Below are 19,096 nucleotides of genomic sequence, written 5' to 3'. Positions count from 1 at the left end.
TCTGAACGGATACCTACAGTGCTTTTAGGAAGGCGATACTCGGAGATAAGAATTGTTTGCTGACACCGATGTCAACGTACGCCTCATTTGCTCTTAACCGTGGTATCTGCAATCGTCGATGATCGGGATCAGTCTGTTGTACTGACGACGGGGCAAGTCCGGTCCGATCAACCGCCTATCACACTGAGTCAGGCCACGGCCACACCTCGACCCATGGAAATGGCTTCAAGCCACATGTGCTGCATATGGCTTCTCTCGGACTGACATATTTTAGAAATGTGATAAATCTCGTTGCCTGCGATGCCTACCGTCGATAGCCATCATGTGCACCATTCGATCTGCGACTTACACCGTTTTATGTGGATTGTAGTGGACAAGGTGTCTTTTCTTTACCGCTTCGACGCCACCGGCCACGTTCTGGGTCGGATTTTTGGCTTGAAAATTAATCTATTTGATTTTACTATACATCCATTGGCGCGGAAATTAGTTGTGTTGACGAATGATCTATCACAATAAGGGTTTGTTTGAATCATTATCTCTACAGATGCGTCAGTATGATACACTGTTCGGTTTGTCCAAAATTAGGCATGTCAACGTTTAAAGGTTGCCGTGTGGGGGAAGCTTGAACCCAGACACTCGGGACGCCTTTATCGATAGACGGAACGACTCCGGCTGGATCATCGAGATGCTGATCATAGGATTAAACATCGCAATCATGGAAATCGTCTCAAAATGGGGCTGCAATTTCATCCAGGGGCATAGTTTTCGTCTAGGGCATGAAGTTCTCCAATTCGCTCAGGATCCATTCTCGGATCGATCGAAGCTCCTCCTCGATCAGTAATACCCCGATAATACACCGTAAGTTACGTTTTGGTCCCGAAAAGAAAAAAAATTAAATTCAAGCAGTAATTTTAGTAACGGCTCCACTTGACACTGGGTCATGACTTTTTCTTTTCCCTTCCAATCACTGTTCTCCATAATTGCTCTTTCTCCCGTTCCTCTTCCTATCCCCTTCGTACCAATCATTTCCATTCCATAGAAGGAAGAACTAAATAGAATTTCTCTCTCCACTCCAGAAAAAGGAAAAAAAAGGAAAGGGAAAGAAAAAGAAAAAGGATAAATTAAAATTCCCAAAGAAAAAAAAAAAGAAATTAAAAACATTTCCCCAAATCACCTCCCAAGCTACCTTCTCTATGCGACCCCTGGTCCTTATCGGCAGTGGCAACACCTCTCCAAACTTCCGAAAGCCTCAATAATCCCTCCCCACTACACACCCCTTCTAAACTGTGGCTCAGTTATGGTCAGTCGATCCTAGGTTTCTTTGCTATTCGTTATTGGAGGCTCCATGGACCGTACCCTCATCTCTATTTTTTCCTTTTCATAACATCATAGACCGTGTGTCCACCCCTCCTTCGTCTCTTTTCTATTTTTTATTTCGATATTCGGGATCCCCTTCAGCACCCGCATACAAAAGAAACCTTTCCCAATTACACATTGGACACTTTTGGCACCTTTCCCCTACTTCCTGTGGCAATTTGGTGACACAATCCAGACTCGACCGAAAAAAAAAAAATCCAGAGTATATTCTGGTCCAGACCCGCCGCCTTCCGTCTGTTCCTGTCTCCGCTTTTTTTTTCGTGAAGTTCGCATAGACATTATCTTACGCACCCCCCCTCTTGAGCCACGACCCCCACACTCCTTATTCAATCTTCTTGACACTACCACCAAATCCTAAGGTGCAAACACAACAGCCCTCGATATTGTCCAACCGGTATTTCAGTGCATGAAATCCGTTGTCGAACGGTTGAAGATTGTCCCGAACGAACCATACACTTTTTGACCGTATCCGAGTTGTCGGGATTGGGGAAAAGCCCCCTCTACACGCTAAAAAGGGACCACGACAACGCAATTCTTGTGGTCACATCGTTTCGCCACAAGTCAGATGGTTCATACAGATCGGAATCTACCTGTTCGATTTTCCGATTCTCCTATTCTCTGCGCATCCCACGTCAAGCACTGCCAGTAGATTCATACACCCTCAATGTTTCGCAACCGGTGGGTACCGCCCTGGAACTCTATAATTCAGATTATAGAAAAGGAAAGAAAAGTCATCAAATGCTAACCACGTTATTCAATATAGAAACAACACCCAGAAGCCCGACGATGACTTCATCAGTCGCTTCCAACAGACCTTCTCCGATGTAGTACCTCGTCGTGAAAGTGAGGATGAGGGAAGTCATGGCCATTTCACAGGAATAGGCGGGTATGTGGATTTTAATTTCAGAGCATTGAGATCAGAGACTGATTTGGTGAACCGACACAGATCGAATGTGCAAGGCCACGACGTGAAACTAGAGGACCACAATATGAAATTCATGCCCGAGCGTACACCCCGGAACCTACAAGATCTCAATTTTTCGCCGTCCTGGATGGATCCAGCCTCAATGAACATGATTCCTATGGCCAACCAACACCCTGGCTTCTACACCCCCAACTCCGGCGGTATGGGCGCCGTTTTCCACAGCCAAGCAGGCGACCTGCACACACCAACCGCCGGCTTGCACACTATGACTCCGCTCTCGCTCAGCAATCCCATTACAGGGCCCCAAAACCATCCTGTAATGGGGCATTTCAGCCCCCAGTTCCTTGGACACCAGATGCCTGAAATGAATCCTTACTTGCAAGCCTCTTACGCACCGAGCGCTTTCATGCAGCGCGATCCAGGTTACGATGTCATGGATGAGACAGTGGATGACTCTTCGGTCAATGGAATTCAGCTCGATACAGCTTCAAATATCTCCAGTATGACAGCCTCGACGGAATTTTCATCAGTCCCTGCCACTCATCCGATTGGTTTAACATACGCCGGTGAAAAGTACGTACATGATGAATGGCAACTTAATGACCGAGATCAAATTTCTAACTTGTTCGCCAGATTCCGTTATAATAGTTTCCTTGCGTGCTCCGACCGCAATGGTCAAGCACGCGAGAGAGATTCCTGTGTCCTACCTCAATAAGGGCCAGGCCTATAATTTATCAGTAGTGGATTCGCAGCCGCCGATGCCCAGCTCCGGTCCACTACGTTACCGAACCTTTGTCCGCGTCTCATTCGAGGAAGAAGAGCAGAGGTCGAAGCCAGCTGCCTGTTGGCAATTATGGAAGGAAGGTCGAGGTACTAGTGAAGCACACCAACGAGGAGGCAAACTTCTAGCCGTCGAATATGTGGACCCGCTTCAAGGCGGCGATGAACATAAGCACCGCCAATTGCAGATCGAGCAGATGTCCTTTGATGGGTTCTGTGTGACCTGGACCGCCAACCCAGCTACTGGCTCTTCCGACTGTAGTATTCCCGTGCGATTTAACTTCTTGTCTACTGATTTTAGTCACTCGAAGGGTGTTAAGGGTATCCCTGTTCGGCTTTGTGCGAAGACCGAGCTTCTCTCACCAGGGGAAGATGCGGGTGGTTCGCGCGAGCCGGAGGTGTGCTACTGCAAGGTCAAGCTCTTCCGAGACCATGGCGCTGAACGAAAACTGTCCAACGATATTGCACACGTTAAGAAGACCATTGAGAAATTGAAGCAGCAGATCGCTCAGGCTGAGATGGGCGGTGGATTTGGCAAGCGCAAGCGTGGCACAAATGCCTCCGCGGGCGTGAAATCAACAGACCGGTCCAAGCCTCCACTGAAGCACAAGCGCGCCTGGTCTTCAGGTTCACAGGATGGCTCCGATAAATTATCATTGGAGGATGATCTACAATCGAAGTTGGCCATGATGCAGGATATGTTCTCGTCAACTCGGTCCATAAGCATCCTTGCTCTTCGTGGCGAAGAGGGTGATGATCCTGATCAATACCCAGTTCGATTACCGGCGGAAAGCGAGTTTGTTAAAACAGATGGCCTGAACTACCAAAACCACAGTGCTTCGCAGTCTATGGAGTCCTTGATTTTATCACCGACCAGCAGTCATGCTTCCTTGAACATGAACTCACCGCACTTTGGCACTGCTCCGTATTTGAAAGACAAGAACCTGAACATGAAGGAAAAGAACCCAATTTTTGTTCCAAGAGTGGCATCTAAGGACAGGGTTTCACAAGGATTCATCGAGGCTGTGGATATCGACCCTACTTATCGACCTCCTGCTGAGCGACCGCCCAAGCCGAGTAAGTTAATTCACCTGAACATGATTACGCCCATTACTAATTCCAATATAGTTGCATGCTTCTACGTCCGATTTTCAGGGAACGAGAATCATCCCGCTGATTACTACCGTGCTATCTACTTAACAGAGCGCACAGTCCGGGACCTAATGAAGAAAATCTCGGAGAAGCAACAAATCGACCCATCACGGATTGTTCGCATACTACACGTCAATGAAGCCGGGTTACGAATCATGGTCGATGACGATGTGGTCCGCGAGCTACCGGAAGGCCAGGACATGGTTGTCGATATCTACGAAACGCCTGACGTTGAAGTCAAAAATCACGACTCGCCTGTCTCGCCTGGCTCCCCGGTGGAGATCAAATTAACATATTAACGGACTACCACACTTCATAGATCATGTCACGATAATCCTCAGCACTTTCCCTCCTGTGCTCCTCATAGATTGACAGTTCCGTCTTCTTTTCCCGATCGTCGCTCCGGTTCTCGCCTCAATCTCGTCGGTCTACATGCTTACACCTATGAGCATACTATTTACCTGAGATTGATATCCCTTGCACCTGGCGTGCAAGCGACAGAGGCCTGCACCTTTTCGCTTTTTCCTTCTGCAGTCTCCTTTTAATGGATGTCTATTATCTTATATTGGTTCTATTGTCAATGAAATGGCGGTTATCAATCATTCCAGGGGCGTTATTGATTACGGTGATAATACACGAATCTCCGGGCAATGATACCCTGTCCCACTACGCGTTGATGAATTCTTGTTCTTTCTTTCTGCTGCATTCCATATTTCTTCTTTCTACTGAATCTGAAGGCGTTGGGACACCCTGCGACGGTATATGAGTTCACGGGCCGACCTGGTGCAAAGTTGCTGAGGTATACACATTGTTGCTTACTTTACTTTATTATTTTCAAAGTTGTTTTCGTTGGCCTGGATTAGGGACGAAGCACACGAAGTTGATACCCCATTCCAATTTTGGAAACCTGCCCCTATTTACTTTGCGTGTCCTGTCCTGCTCTGCACTTTATGTCGTTGAGCGTTTTGACTTTCTGTGTTCAGCTATTTTATTCAATTGTGGGCGCATTGTATACGTTGGATCTTATCCGACACCGGGGACGAGGTTAAGAATCCAACAAATATTCCATGGATAGGTTACAGAACACGACAACCTAGTTTATAAGATCAAATACCTTTTACTGAACCTCAAACCACATTTATACTTGAACATGAAATTTTATTCAAAGTGCTCTCCATGCGGGGGCATCCCTTTTGCTCAGACATAATGCTCGGCACTAGTCTTGGCGATCGAAAACGCATACGTAACAAAGCGCAAATTTCGTATCCATTTTCAATTTGCCGTAGTGGGTAAACCAACATCCCAAACCCCATAAAAGCGGGTTCACAGCTTGCGAGACCGAAACGCAATTTTGAGCTGTTAAGGAACTAACCCCGAGATCATCAAGCCACGACTCCAAATCTACCACGGTAACAAAAAAGCCCACACGGATGCACGTTCAGATTGAAAGCGAACCGCGAAGGAAAGACATTATTGGGAAAAAAAAAAATTGAATTGAAAGAACGGCCCCACCCCCAGAGCCGGGCCCAGCAACCTGGTAACAGTCTCACGGGTGAGAGCGAGACACCAACCACAGTGTGAAGGAGGCGACGCTATGGTGCCATGGACGGTTATGATGTATGTTACCCGAAGCGGGAGAATTGGGGATGAGGCATCCGTTCTGAGAGATGGATGCGATTGGCGGGCTGAGCTACCATTGTCTGCTAGCCAACCATAATGGAAATTTTGCATTGGCGCCGGAGTTGTATCTCCATCTGATTCAATTGGCTCATATGGTTGCATCATTGAGTTTGTGTTTTACTACGTCATTTTTCTTTGAGATACTGTTTTTGTAGTGTGGATGATACGGTGATTTCGATTCTTTTTGGTTCCGGGTCTTTCCTTAGTCGTCGAAATGGATCGAATTGAAATTAAGGAACGGAGTAAAACGGTAGGCTTTTTGTCATTACTTGGCCAATTGATTTTAAGTTTGGGATTTCGGGGAAATTTATCCCATTGCGTTCAATTGGTGACGTTTAATGTGAATATAGTGTGCATGTTGAGCGCATCTAGAACCATAGAGCCGTTGGAGCTGCCTTTTTGATACTAGTGATATCTTAGTTTCTGGAGTAGTATCCTCTTCCCTCTTCGCAAAATTAAGTGGCTCATTTAGTGTGTTTTTCGCGAATGACGTTGCAATAGGTTGCCGAGTTAGGTATGGCATATGTATATTGCGAGCAAGGTTCACCACTCCCCTATAGGTGTGGCGTTCTCTTCCACAGTCTCATCTACAACATGATAGGTATATTTTGTGAGGGATAAGACCATTCAACCTTCTGTTGAATGTTTGGCGTCTCGTATCACGTATTGCGAAGGTTTATGCCGTCGCGCACCTTCCCTTATGGGCTCAATTTTAGCGCACTCGGAGTCGTTACACGTGTTCCTATGAATGCCCACAACGGAGCACAAGGTAGCACCGTTTGAAACCGCTTCGCTGGCTATGGACCCAGATGCAATTAGCGAAGCACTAACATAATAATAAAAGGAAAGTCCTCCGGGGAAATCTCCGTTACAGTAGATGAAGATCCCCTCTTCCGAAATCCCCACGCCAGCCGCCTAAAGTAAACGGCGCCTTCGCACTGGCCGGATGAGAAGCCGGGGCTCCTCATGACGTCAGCCCGTTAAACTAGACCAGACCATCCCAGCTGCCCCGCCATCTCGCTCTTTGAATCAGCCCAAATTCAGATCCAGAAAAACCATTGGTCACGTTCCTGCCGATCCCCTCCCCTGTCATATTACCCTTCCCTCTAGTTCATTCCACTCGTAGATCGAGATCGATCATGCCCCTCAGCCCCTCCTCCCATTCGGGGCAATCTCCTGGTATGGAATCTAGAGCGTAATTACGAACCCGACCGGATCCCAGGGTGACCCTTGTGTTCACTACGCCTCGTTCAAAGGACTGAGCGCAGGTATGGCCTCGCTGGCATGTAATTTGGCCTTTCAATAACGCCCAATAAGCCTTCCGCAAAGCCCCATGACATCATCGGCAATGTTCCTTGGAAGCGGAGTACTGATAGCTGCCACGCCCCACTTGACTTTTACCACGCGGCTCATCCCGGTACATGGTTAGAACCGCTTGGAGATTTCCCGTATGCGTACCGTATAATAAACATTGCGCTAGTAATTAGTAGCGGTCTGGTATTTGTCTCTGTTTTTGTTTCTTAGCGGATTGGGGTATCTCTAGTCCCGTTGGGACACGGGATGTAGCGAGAAGAATCGGTTTCCACTTACCGAATCGCCGACTTCCGACTCGGTACTGCCCCTTGGACTCCGAGGGTTTTGGTTGACCGTGCTTTTTTTTATTCTTGTGGTACGGTACTGTACGCTCTGGTGGACACAAGGACATCACATATTTTGGGACTTGACTGGGCTAGTGCTTCGCTTCGAAGTGGTATTTTCTGTATAGGCTAAGCTGGCCGTTTGGCCTCCAGACATAAGCTTGTTGGGTGACCGGTGCATATAGGGCTGAGAGTGTTTTCGGCCAATAAAATGCTAGTTATTTACTTCAGTGTATCCAAGCTTCAGCCCTAACCTGTTTGGCTTTGAGGCTCTACATCTCCCTCGTGTTCCACATGTTATGAGCTCTCGAACGACGCATATCTAGTTGTAGCGTGGATATGTGCTTACTCCAAGTTTGATTGCAACGGTTTGCTTGGGGACGGCGTGCAGAGTTGCAGGACCACAAAGTCTACGTCGTCTGCAGCACTGCACATCGTCTATACGCCAGTTCCCTTGTGTAGACTGGAGACAATTTCCCTGTGGCTATTGATTCCCTCAGTGCATTTTTTTCGAAAACCATTTTTTCGAATGTTTTCTCATTAGATAATTGTCAGATCGTGTAATCAGACTGATGACATCGAATCCATTTCATGTCTGTTTCCCGAGTAGATTGCTTTCCCGTGGCTCATTGACATTCATAGAGAGTTCAGCAACCATCTAGGTATCTTCATGATTCCCTAGATTAGGTACTCAGCCAATAATCATAAATCCTATGCTATGTTCTCAACATTGCTCTCAGTGATGCACATGAGTATATGGAGACCGAGTTAGGCAGCTTTCCAGGCACATTTTAGTGTCCACCTCACTTGATACTTGGTATAAGCACAGAGCTCCTCCTCAAGGGTCGTACCTTCCAAAACAGCGCAAGATGGCAACTTCCACTCTCACTAGCGTGATTTTTCATTGTTGTTGATGTTCATGAGCTTCTTTCTTTTTCATCTTCTTCCTCTTCTTGTCTCCCTACCTTCATCTTCTCGTTCCCAACCTTCATCCCCTTGTCCCTCGTTTATCACACTCGTTACATCAACTCGTCTGTCGCTTGACATATTGAACCATCACGATGATCCTCGTTCGCGCTCCCCTTCAGGCGGTGCTCCTTGTCATCGAATTTCTTGCGTTGATGGCACAGGCTGCTGTTATCAGTAGGTTTATTCTTCTGGGCGAGGGGATTCAACTCCTCGATACGCCTTGTTAATTTTCAATGATATGCTTACCCACTCTCAGATCGTGATGTCTCTGATATCCACGCCAATCGTGGACGTGTTAACCTGCGTGGTCGTAAGTCACTTCATGTTCTGATGCGGGAACTCAGTACACTAATATGATATGACAGTTGACCACTTCCCTATTCTAGCAAACAAGCTTGTCGCTCGCGGTAAGCTCCCTTCAATTGAATTCTTCTCATCATATTCTACCTACTGAAACTTCTTAGCTCTGTCGACTGATTATGTCACTTCGACTTCCACTGAAATCAGCTGTGCCCCAGATGTTCCGGGTTGCCCTCGCACTTCTTGGACATCTGCGGTCCCAACTGCATCCTCTATCTCGAGCGCTCCTGCTTCGACTCCTCTTATTCTGACTGAGTCCTCGACCTCCAGCGACCCAGCTGTGACTTCTGAGACTCCCATGTCGAGAACCCCTCTTGTCACTCCTGGCATTTCGCCTTCTGAGTCAAACACCCCTGGGCAAACTGCCCAAGTTAGCACTTCAACTGATACTGTTGTTGAGCCCTGCCCTTCTGGCTCCAAGACTGGAATGTCCCCCGTTCCAACTGTGCCAGTCGTTACAATTTCTATTGAGTGCTCTCACACCACAGGTTGCCACCCGCCTGCTCCCAGTGTTCCTAGCGTTCCTGGAGCCCCTGGCCTAGGTCCTGGCGCTCCTCCTGCTCCTAGTGTTCCCGCCGTTCCCGGCGCTCCCCCTGCGGGTGCTCCTCCTAGTCCCAGCGTTCCTGGTGCTCCCACCAAGAGCATTCCTGATGTTCCTGGCATTCCCACTGGTAACTACCCGCCTGCTGGTAACAACCCTCCTGTTGGCAACAATCCTTCCTCCGGTAACAACCCTCCTGCTGGCAACAACCCTTCCGCTGGCGGGCACCCAACCCCCAGTGGAAGTCTTCCCGGCAACCCTACTCCTACCAAGGCATTCTCTAAGGCTGCCAAGGTCCCGAGCAAGATTGTCAACATTGTTGTCACTGGCTTCGTGACTTTGCTTTTCATTAGCACCTTGTGAGGCTCTACAAGCTTCCGCATAAGGTTGCACTAGGCTCCTGCTCACTGCGGGATTGACCGTGAGCTCCTTGCGGTGTTTCTTAGTTTCAGTCTTTGTTTTTGCACGATGGACTAGTCTCGTGCCCTATGGTACCTTGGGATGCAACATGTGCTGCTCTAATATTCTCATTTTTCATATCTTATGGCTGACGACATGGTAGCCAATTAGCTTAGCTAATATATGTGTTTTCCCAGTGTTCTCTTCTCGTAGTCCAATCAATTCAAGTGAACCAACAGGTTGATGTGGTCAACCGAGCTCTGTCAGCGACTGGCTTCTGAATTTTGAACGCTGGTTGAAATCCATTAGTGACAGTCAGGACTCTTAAAGTATTTCCAATATGATTATGGCATTAACAGGTCTCGAATCTCGATTGCAAGAAATGGAGTCTCATTCAATCCGGGCACGTGAAGTTATCCCGTGCGCCTCAGTTGCGTTTTATTCTATCAAAGTCAACCCCCTCCTTTTCTTCTGCTTTTGGCCCTCCTTCCCTGAGCATATCCAGTCTCCCTTATCTGCAATCACTTTCTACACTCAGTAATTCAGCGCTATTCTCATTGAACTACGGCTAACAAAATGTGATCTCGTAGGAAAGAGCTTGTGTCTGAGTGGGGCTGATGCAGACTCTTGGCAGTGATGTGTCAGCAGTGGTTTTAACTACAAACTACACCAAACCCCACACTTAAACACTCAAACAAGCATGACACCGCCAGTAATGCTCGATGCAATAGATCATCGGACAGAATGAGCCTAATACAAACAGAGCAAGCATGCCCCTAGAGCTTTGGGCTATGGTCATTCAATAACGTCGAAACACCTACGACCCAAGTGGAGATTGAATGAAATCGTGCATTGTATTCCAACACTAAATCACGTCCCGCAATGCACGGGGCCATCCGAAAGATGTGTGGGTATCACAAAGGAAATGGATATACAGCATGCACGCATATGAACAGGCGAAATGGATGAGTACTATGAGTAGACAAAGTTCCGCACCAGAAATTCAACTCACTCCTCGCCTTCGTTACCAAGTGACTCAATCTTCCTTGTTAATGCGCAGATTCGGCATCCGTCTCCAACCTTATCTCGCAAAAGCCGCGCGGTTGTCACCTTGGGACCCACAGTACGAGAAGCTGTTGAAGAAAACTCCTCAGACGGAGATGAAGGCCGAGGTGTACGTTCTGCCACGCTGTTTGTGCTCGAGTTTTGTGGTGACCCCTCCGGATGTAGATGGGATAGGTGGAAGACGTGGCCACAGGCAAAGCCAACGAGGATCTCTTTTTCGTTTGTCTTGAATGGAACATGGCATCCACCACATGTTCCACGCTTGGGACCAGTGGGCTTGGTCGAACCACTAGACATTGATGCAGCGTCTGGGTTTTGGTTCTTCAATGTTGGTGTCAAATCTGTATTCTTCTCATTTGCATCCTCGGCTATATTGAATGCGATTCCGCGGCGTTGCCCCCTGCGCAAAGTATCCATTCCCAAGGCGACCTCACCATGCATGACTCTCGCAGCGCCCTGGCTAATAATCGCTTGCAAGTCGTGTTCGCGGATCAAGCGAGTGAGACCGTCTCGCAAACCTTCGATTTCTAGACCGCTTGGGATCCGGCGCACAAGCTTTATTGGGTCAATAGACGTTCCAGCCTCGACGAGGAGTCCATGAATGAACTTAGGCTTGTCCATGGAGTAGTCAAGAAGATCCTCCCAAAGGTCAGGATCATCTTGTGACTTGGCAAATGAGATGGCCTGGGATACGTCCTTTAAGTCAGACAAAATCAGGTTCAAGGCCCGCTTTGTTTGGCCCATCTTAGACAAAAGGAAGATTAATTCCGGGGTAAAGTGGCGTTGTTCGCAGATTGAGGTTGCAGTCTCGAAGGTGTATGAGATGCTCGTTTGCAGGAACTCCATCAGCAAAGGTCGATCGTAGTCCGCAAATACTTCCACGGCTGTATCGGCGAACTTATCGATTAAAGCCTTTCCTTCGTCTGCAGCTAATTTGCTCGCTGCGTCCCTGGCATGGGCCCCGCGACCTCTGGCTGGCTTCGACGCGTCCTGAGGAAGAAACTCGCCACGCCATAGCGCACGCAGATAAAAGTAGATGAAAAGAACACGATTTGCGTCATTCAGCTGCTGGACCACAGTTTCTGGGGGGACAATTCCAGTGTAGGCCTCTCTGGCAAGTAACTGAATTGGTTCTGCAGCTAGCTCTTCCAATTCAGATTTCGGTGCTGATTTCATCTGCGTTTTGGAGATTCGAATCATAATGAACGCCACGATCTTATCAGACACGGCATCGACCAAATGATGTTCCTTAATCAATGACATAGCAGCATCGGCATCTTGTAGTTTAATGTAGCAATGTAAGGCCTCTCGGTAATGGCCACCCACAACATACATTTTGGCAAGGCAATCCGTTAGAACCCTCCATTCTTCGGAGTCTTCGCGTATTGAATCGGACTTGAGCTGTTCTTGAATTGACAATGTCACAGTGTCGGAGTTGAACAAGTCAGATGGCCATGTCTCAATCAATTCCTTGAATTGGGCTAGGTCCCGGGAGACATAATCACCAAGGATAACTTCATAGACCTTCGGAGGTAGCGCATTGCGCGTTTCTGTGGGAATATACGGTGTGATATCGTCCACTTTCTCACTCTTAATGAACTCCCATGCCCAATGTTCCCATCGAGCTGCGTGGTTGAGAACCTTGCTGCAGACTTGGGCGGCTTCGCTCCATTTTTCATCATGAATAAGCTGCTCAATCCAGAGTTCACCAAGCCGAGCCTTCTCTAGGTCCGCAGCGGAAACCTGATTACTACGACCGGCGGTGATTATTGATGACCGGTCATCAGCAAAGAAGTCACCCAAGCTTGACTTAGATTTGAGGGACCCGGCATCCTTCGAGACCGAGACTGAACCCGCAGCCTCGGGATGTTCATTGAGAAGCTTCCACGCATCTTCGTACTGCCCACGTGAGTCGAGCCAAGCCAGTCGGTCAGAAAGATCCCTCTTCACAGCAACAACACAGTCGTATGGGCTATGAATAAATATCTTTGCGCCTGAAGCAACTGCAACATCCTGTACTTCTTTTGGAAGCTCATCAACAGGCAACTGTCTAGAGCTAAATGATGGAGGGACTCGTGCAGAAACCCTATCGCCACTGCTGGCGGTACTTCGGATGCTAGCACCGGAGCTGAATAGTCGTGCCGAGTACATTGTTGCATCCAGAAGGCCATGACCAAGAGTCCCTAGGGCCCCACGCTGAACAGCTTGCCCTTCAGGGGTTTTCCATGGTGGCAAGACACTTAGATGGTAGTCTGATGCAGTCAGGCCTTCAAATCGATTGACGGAAAGCGTGTCGGCGCTGAGCTCTTCCTTGGTATCTAAGTCAATAAGTCGCAGTTCAGGCTCTTGGCCTCTCTGGCGATGCCGGGACCCAGAAGAGCTCTGGTCGCCATCTGCTTCAATATATGCCAGGATAACAAGAAGACGAGGCGTGTACAAAGAGATTCCAGATATCATACAATCTGTTCGTAGACTGAATTTGAAAATCAGCAATTGAGTCTGTGAGGAAGTCAGCATTGTGACTTACATAGTAGTAACCTCTGCAGAACCATATTTTTCGCCCTTCGAATGCTTGCTCGCCCTATCCGGGTAAACATCAATGACCCATACAGTACCTCCCCAGCCCACGACAAGTTTTTCAATCTTCTCAGTTGGTGCTGGAGGCGGTGGTGCAGTTTGTGCCGTATCATCACTGGAGTCAAGATTATCATGGTCGTCCAAGGCCGTTTGGTCAATCCACTCGGCACGCGCCTTCCAAACGCTCGCCATTTCTTCCCATCCTGGCCCATTTGGCCGGTCTATGTGACTGATCCGCTTCCACGCAAACTCGGCCTCCATGGATTCTAGATGCAGGTTGGAGCGCATAATCTTGATGCCCTCCTCGTTGGCCCAAGTAACATATTTGCCTGACAAAGACCACCGGATGGTGCTGATAGCACCTTCACCACTGTGCAGAATTACATCCTTTCCGCTGTTGTTACCCAGTCCCATTGATCCCAACCAGCTTGATGCCGCTGCAGTTGCTCCTCCCATTGTAGTAGCATTTGAACTGGCCCCCACACGACCGCCGGTGGTCAAAATTAGCTCACCAGCTCGCCCACCGGAGATAAACGTTCTATCATTCTTGTAATCTGGCGAAAGGGCGACCGCCTGAACAGGTCGCCCAAAGTTCCGTTTCATGATATCTTTCGGATCTACCAACGATGATATGCACACGTTTCCATCGATCGACGCCGATGCGATGTAAATTGCGTTGGACGGTGTGTTTGGGACAGCCGCTTGTTGGCTTGACCTGTGACCCCGAATACTGCCCGAGCTGGTGGAGGTCCGTGTCGGAGGGCGAGAATCCTCCGCGGCTTGTCTGACTGCAGCATCGAGCTTTGAATTGGGCAAGGGCGGCGGGAATGGAGATATAGATATGGATGTGACGCTTGCTGAGTGGGCATGGTATACACGGAGAGGTTGCATTAGGGGTAATAAAAGAACGTGCTGAAGAGGGTTAGCTGCGTATTGACAGCCGAGGTAGACCGAACAGTCTGCTTACTATGACACCATTGTGTGTTCCCACGATCTAGATATCATGTTAGCCTAGCCCTTAGGCTCTCAATGGTACAGGATGTCCTACCATCTTGTCTCCTGCGACGAGGAATGTGCTGGTCGCGTCCCCATTGCGATAAACGGAGCTCAGATGCTTGGACAGGTATGCATATTTGAGCTTTGGCTCTTCATCTTCCTCGTCGGATTCATCCAAGTCTTGATCATCATCGTTGTCTCTATCATCGCTGCCCGCAGATTCATCTTCACTGCTTTGATGACGTCGCTCGTGTTCCTCGGGGTTCGTATCGGAGGGTGATCGGCTGCGCGGAGATTCATTGTTCTCTCTGAGGCCATTCTCAGGACCTCCATTTGCTTTTGTCTCGCCAGGCGCGTCCATGGCAAGTCCCTTGTGGCGCCTGGAGCTCCCAGGCCGGTTTAGATCGAGATGCGACAAGCAACGGGACCTGGATTGTTGCAGCTTGGGAGCTGGGGTCGGGCTGCTCCACCCCATGACTAAGCGGAGGGGGATTTGGTTCTGCAGGCCATGACATCGTTTCGCGCTTTTGTGATTTGTACTCGTGAGCAACCAACATGTTCACGAGAGCCTCTCTCTGTTCTGCCTGCAAGCGGCCAGTGCCAATGCGGCTCTGGAGACAGCCTCAGAGTCAATATTTACACGCAACGCCCGCATTGGAGCTCCCGCGCCGGAAAGACTTCTTTTCGTCCAATGCGCATCTTTCGCAAAAGCAGTCTAGCAAGGAAGACGGAGCTGAAATTTTGGAATCCCAGAAACAACGCAGGCGTGCAGCAAGATCTCCGGCAACTCCGACATCTCTACGACGTGTTGCGGTAGAGGCACAAAGGTCAAGAGAGGGATCTGCCTCCAAGGCCCAGCTCAGAGAGCAGGGCATTCATCAGACCAAGGTAAGGTCGCGGATACTGACATCAAGGCCACTCCTAACTTTTGAGGGTTCTAGATAGTTACCGCCTATGCTGTCGCTGAGCAATTTGACATACGCAAAGTCCGAGAAATTTTACAAGAGAAAGGTTACGAGCCGGATCCATTAAACACCGGTCTCTATCCACAAGTTGTCCATGTGCAGATTCCCATCGATTCGATAAGACGAGTCGGAAACCCGTCAACAAAAGATCTCTCTTCCGACGAAGTAGGCGATATCTTCGTTTTCCCGTCCGGGACAGTAGTGGCCTGGGCTCTACCCGAAGGATTTACATCATTTTTGGCAACAAGAACCCTTCTCCCAGCGGCTGAGGGAGCCCATGTGGATGATTTGGAGACTGAAGACCTCGAATTTGTAGAAGATCCCAAGCGGGAGAATAGCAGCATCAAGGGCGATACCATTATTCTGGGAACCAGGTCCGGTTATCAGAGCTCAGAAGTTCCGTTCCCGCAACAACAATCTATTGATACCGTTTTGACCAAAGTTGCTTTCTCCTCTGGCCTGGCCCGGAGTACAAAACTGGCCGTTCTTGAGACACTCTTGTCTAACTATTTTGAGTCTACTCGCACCATACCCACTCTTCTATCAAAGGGCTCCCGTCTCCCATATACCCGCGATTTTATTCTCCGCAAGACCGGCCAACTACTCAGTGTGCGCGCACAGTTGAATCTATACTCTGAGCTTACGGACTCTCTTCCAGACATCTTCTGGGACAGTCGGCATGAGCTTGGATTGGAGGGATACTATGAACAAGTGGGCCGGGGCCTCGATGTTGGGATTCGCATCAAGCTCCTGAATGAAAAGATGGACTATGCGCAGGAGATCGCTAGTGTACTCCGCGAGCGTCTCAGTGAAACCCACGGCCTTCGACTCGAGTGGATCATTATTCTACTCATTGCTGTCGAGGTTGGCTTTGAAGTCCTCCGACTATGGAAAGAGAGGGTGCACGAACAAGAAGAAAAGGAAAAGGAAAAGGAAAAGGAAAAGACGCGCAAACAAGGAAACTAGGCCATCCAAGGCCGACTTCATGTAACATAAATGCAATGGCTATTACAGTACAAATAAGATACCCCTTCACTCTTCCGCCTTTGAGCTTTTGACTCGTGATACTTATTGGGATCGATCTGCCCTGCCTCCTCCACGCGCCCAGGTTCATCCACCCGTGCTTTTGTTTGCAGTGCATCCTCACCTACCGCTTGCCCTGTGCTAACGATTCGCAATCCTTACACTGATAGCTGTTCAGTACACCCAGGCAGGGAAGTGTTGATACTAGCCCATTCAGGAGGGAAAATGTCCTGCATCCGCTGTGCCTAATCATTAGCGGCATCTATTATTTATCCATGTATAAGAGAGATGTTCCACCTCAGGATGTTTCGCTAAAATATTCTGCGACTTATTTATCCACTAGACCTACCCTTACATGCTCAGTACAGCATAACCCGGAATACTGGGACGCAGAGGACATCCCTCACGACCGCGTCGGAGATTGGTTCATATTATCGAGCCGGCATATGAGCAATGGGTATCGCTCCTAGATCATCTGTTATTAAAGGGGGATTGGGAGGAGAATCAGAGTCAGGTGAGCTACATACGCTAAGTGATCAGGTATGTAATAATTTGTTGATACACTACCAACTGCATTCATATGTATGAACATCGAGACACTCCATTCGATACGGGGAAGAGGACTACGTACAGTGGCCAATCCACTCTCACATATAGTCCCACTTCCCGCGCCCTGCGCCCCACCAATCAGACAAACCACGTCCTCTGAGGGAGTCAAGTCTACAAGTAGAGCTTTGGCTGAGTGTAGCCTGGTGGTGGAGGAGTCCAAGTGAGCTGCATTGGCTTATCACGTGTATTTCAGGTCAACTGGACATCTCTTGTGATGTGTCTGTCTCCTGTGATCATCGAGGAATATCAGCTGATCGCTAGAACCGACGTATCCAAATGGGGCTTATCAGATGATCGCCTTAGTCATCTGGACGATAAGAACCCCCTCGTTGCTTGGAACTCTATTCGTTCAACTTGCAAGGTACCTGTTCAGGTACTTGAAACCCTGTTTCTATTCTAGCTTGGTGCTTCATCTCATCATCGCATTATGTGGGGCTCATCACAACAGGTCCTGGAGCTCCCAGGGCCTCAAAAGATCCTCAAAACACTTGGTTCGCTCTTGCTATCCTCAACTGCGGAGGAAAGGACCCCGGGAACTCTGCAATCTTGCCCTCGGTCGGAGGTCAGCTGCCAAGCCAAGTATAATGGCCAAGATACATGTTGCTTCAACTATCCGGGCGGCCAGATGCTACAAACGCAGTTCTGGGATACCGATCCCGCAGTCGGTCCCGATGACTCTTGGACCATTCACGGGCTGTGGTAAGCTATCAACAACCCTTTTTAAACACAAAACGGACTTCAAGACGTCCTTTGAATATACACTAACTCTTAACAGGCCTGATCATTGCGACGGCGGGTTCGACCAATTCTGTGATTTCAGGCGGAAGTACAGCAACATCTCGCTGATCCTGATTGATTCTGGTCGTGGGGATCTGCTCGACTATATGAGCGAGTACTGGAAGGATTACAATGGCGATGACGCTAATTTGTGGGAGCACGAGTGGAACAAACACGGTACCTGTGTCAGCACCCTTGAACCACACTGCTACGAGGATTATCTCCCTCAGCAGGAGGTAGTAGACTATTTTGACAAGGCCGTGGAGATTTACCAGCAGCGGCCATCATACAAGGTCCGTCTTACCCTTCTGGCCCATACATACAGCTACAAGATTTGAGCTCAGTTGCTGACTCCTTTCTCCTTTCTAGTTTCTGGCCGACGCCGGTATTGTCCCATCAAATCGTCAAACCTATGCACGCGAGGATATCGAAAATGCGCTGGAGCTTGGTCATGGTGCACCCGTTACCATTCACTGTCGAAGAGGCATATTCAACGAGGTCTGGTATCATTTCAACATTGCCGGTACTCTGCAGGGCGGGAAATTCGTCACTGCTAATCCCGGTACGTTCATTCAAAATAGTTGAAGAGTTCACGGGTATCAAAGAGCAAAAAGCTGACTATGGGTGTGACAGACGGTCAGAAATCAAATTGCCCCGCTCAGGGTATCCACTATCCGCTGAAGCGGGCCCAGAAGGATCCATCCAAGACCACCACTAGCCATGGATCGGAGCCGACGGACCCAGGAACTCCGTTCAGTGGCAGAGGAAACTTGTTGGTATCGACCCTTAACCAGAGGCGCGGCTGTATCATCAGCAAAGGAACATGGTATCAATCTGGGACTTGTGCTACTTTCCGGGCAGAGAAGGAATCAGGTACGTATCTCCTTTGTCCTGTTTGATACCGTGCTTTATGTGGAGCTGCTGCTTATTTTTTTCTTTTTCCTAGATGATACTTTCACTCTGCAATCAAGCAAAGGGCCATGCTCCTTTGACGAGGGTATGTTGAGCTGTGGAGATCACGTTGGCATCCCTAGTGTCTTTACGGTACGAGTCTAACACTGTCTCATTCATCCAATGCCTGTCATTTTCTTTGTTCTAACTTTCTATTATACAGGCTGAGGATGAGAAACTTGCTTATGAGGGTAAGACAACTTTTTACGCAGACAAGCCACCCAAGGGCTTCACACAGAGCACCGTCTACTCCGACCAGGAATCTCACCCGATTGAAATTGAGATTACTTGGAAGGCGTAAAGTCGCAGGCTT

The 19,096-nt window shown here is 48.7% G+C and overlaps 5 protein-coding genes across 5 annotated transcripts; 4 read left to right on the top strand and 1 right to left on the bottom strand.

Annotated features, from left to right (window-relative positions):
* Positions 1–2,041: 2,041 nt before the first annotated feature.
* Positions 2,042–4,533, top strand: N7484_006422 (grainyhead-like protein; the record flags this gene model as incomplete). The annotated part of the gene is made up of 5 exons (XM_057116840.1): positions 2,042–2,055; positions 2,141–2,263; positions 2,324–2,868; positions 2,936–4,159; positions 4,211–4,533. The coding sequence occupies 5 exons, from the start codon at positions 2,042–2,044 to the stop codon at positions 4,531–4,533; spliced, it is 2,229 nt and encodes a 742-aa protein (XP_056972723.1).
* A 4,079-nt stretch (positions 4,534–8,612) lies between these two features.
* N7484_006421 (uncharacterized protein) lies at positions 8,613–9,784 on the top strand (the record flags this gene model as incomplete). The annotated part of the gene is made up of 4 exons (XM_057116839.1): positions 8,613–8,694; positions 8,777–8,830; positions 8,886–8,927; positions 8,985–9,784. 4 exons carry the CDS (start codon positions 8,613–8,615, stop codon positions 9,782–9,784), a joined length of 978 nt encoding a protein of 325 aa, XP_056972722.1.
* Positions 9,785–10,828: 1,044 nt separating this feature from the next.
* On the bottom strand, positions 10,829–14,819 carry N7484_006420 (uncharacterized protein; the record flags this gene model as incomplete). Its single annotated transcript, XM_057116838.1, has 4 exons — positions 10,829–13,358; positions 13,413–14,374; positions 14,430–14,456; positions 14,511–14,819. The coding sequence occupies 4 exons, from the start codon at positions 14,817–14,819 to the stop codon at positions 10,829–10,831; spliced, it is 3,828 nt and encodes a 1,275-aa protein (XP_056972721.1).
* A 194-nt stretch (positions 14,820–15,013) lies between these two features.
* Positions 15,014–16,389, top strand: N7484_006419 (RMD1 family protein; the record flags this gene model as incomplete). Its single annotated transcript, XM_057116837.1, has 2 exons — positions 15,014–15,346; positions 15,400–16,389. 2 exons carry the CDS (start codon positions 15,014–15,016, stop codon positions 16,387–16,389), a joined length of 1,323 nt encoding a protein of 440 aa, XP_056972720.1.
* Positions 16,390–17,482: 1,093 nt separating this feature from the next.
* N7484_006418 (T2 family ribonuclease) lies at positions 17,483–19,084 on the top strand (the record flags this gene model as incomplete). The annotated part of the gene is made up of 6 exons (XM_057116836.1): positions 17,483–17,754; positions 17,831–18,125; positions 18,202–18,394; positions 18,466–18,705; positions 18,779–18,876; positions 18,947–19,084. 6 exons carry the CDS (start codon positions 17,483–17,485, stop codon positions 19,082–19,084), a joined length of 1,236 nt encoding a protein of 411 aa, XP_056972719.1.
* Positions 19,085–19,096: the final 12 nt, after the last annotated feature.

Source organism: Penicillium longicatenatum, assembly GCF_028827895.1.
Source record: "Penicillium longicatenatum strain IBT 33135 chromosome Unknown contig_3_segment0_segment0, whole genome shotgun sequence".
NCBI classification, from domain to species: domain Eukaryota; kingdom Fungi; phylum Ascomycota; class Eurotiomycetes; order Eurotiales; family Aspergillaceae; genus Penicillium; species Penicillium longicatenatum.
The sequence above is the reverse complement of the archived record's forward strand: the minus strand, read 5'-3'. Positions and strand labels throughout refer to the sequence as shown.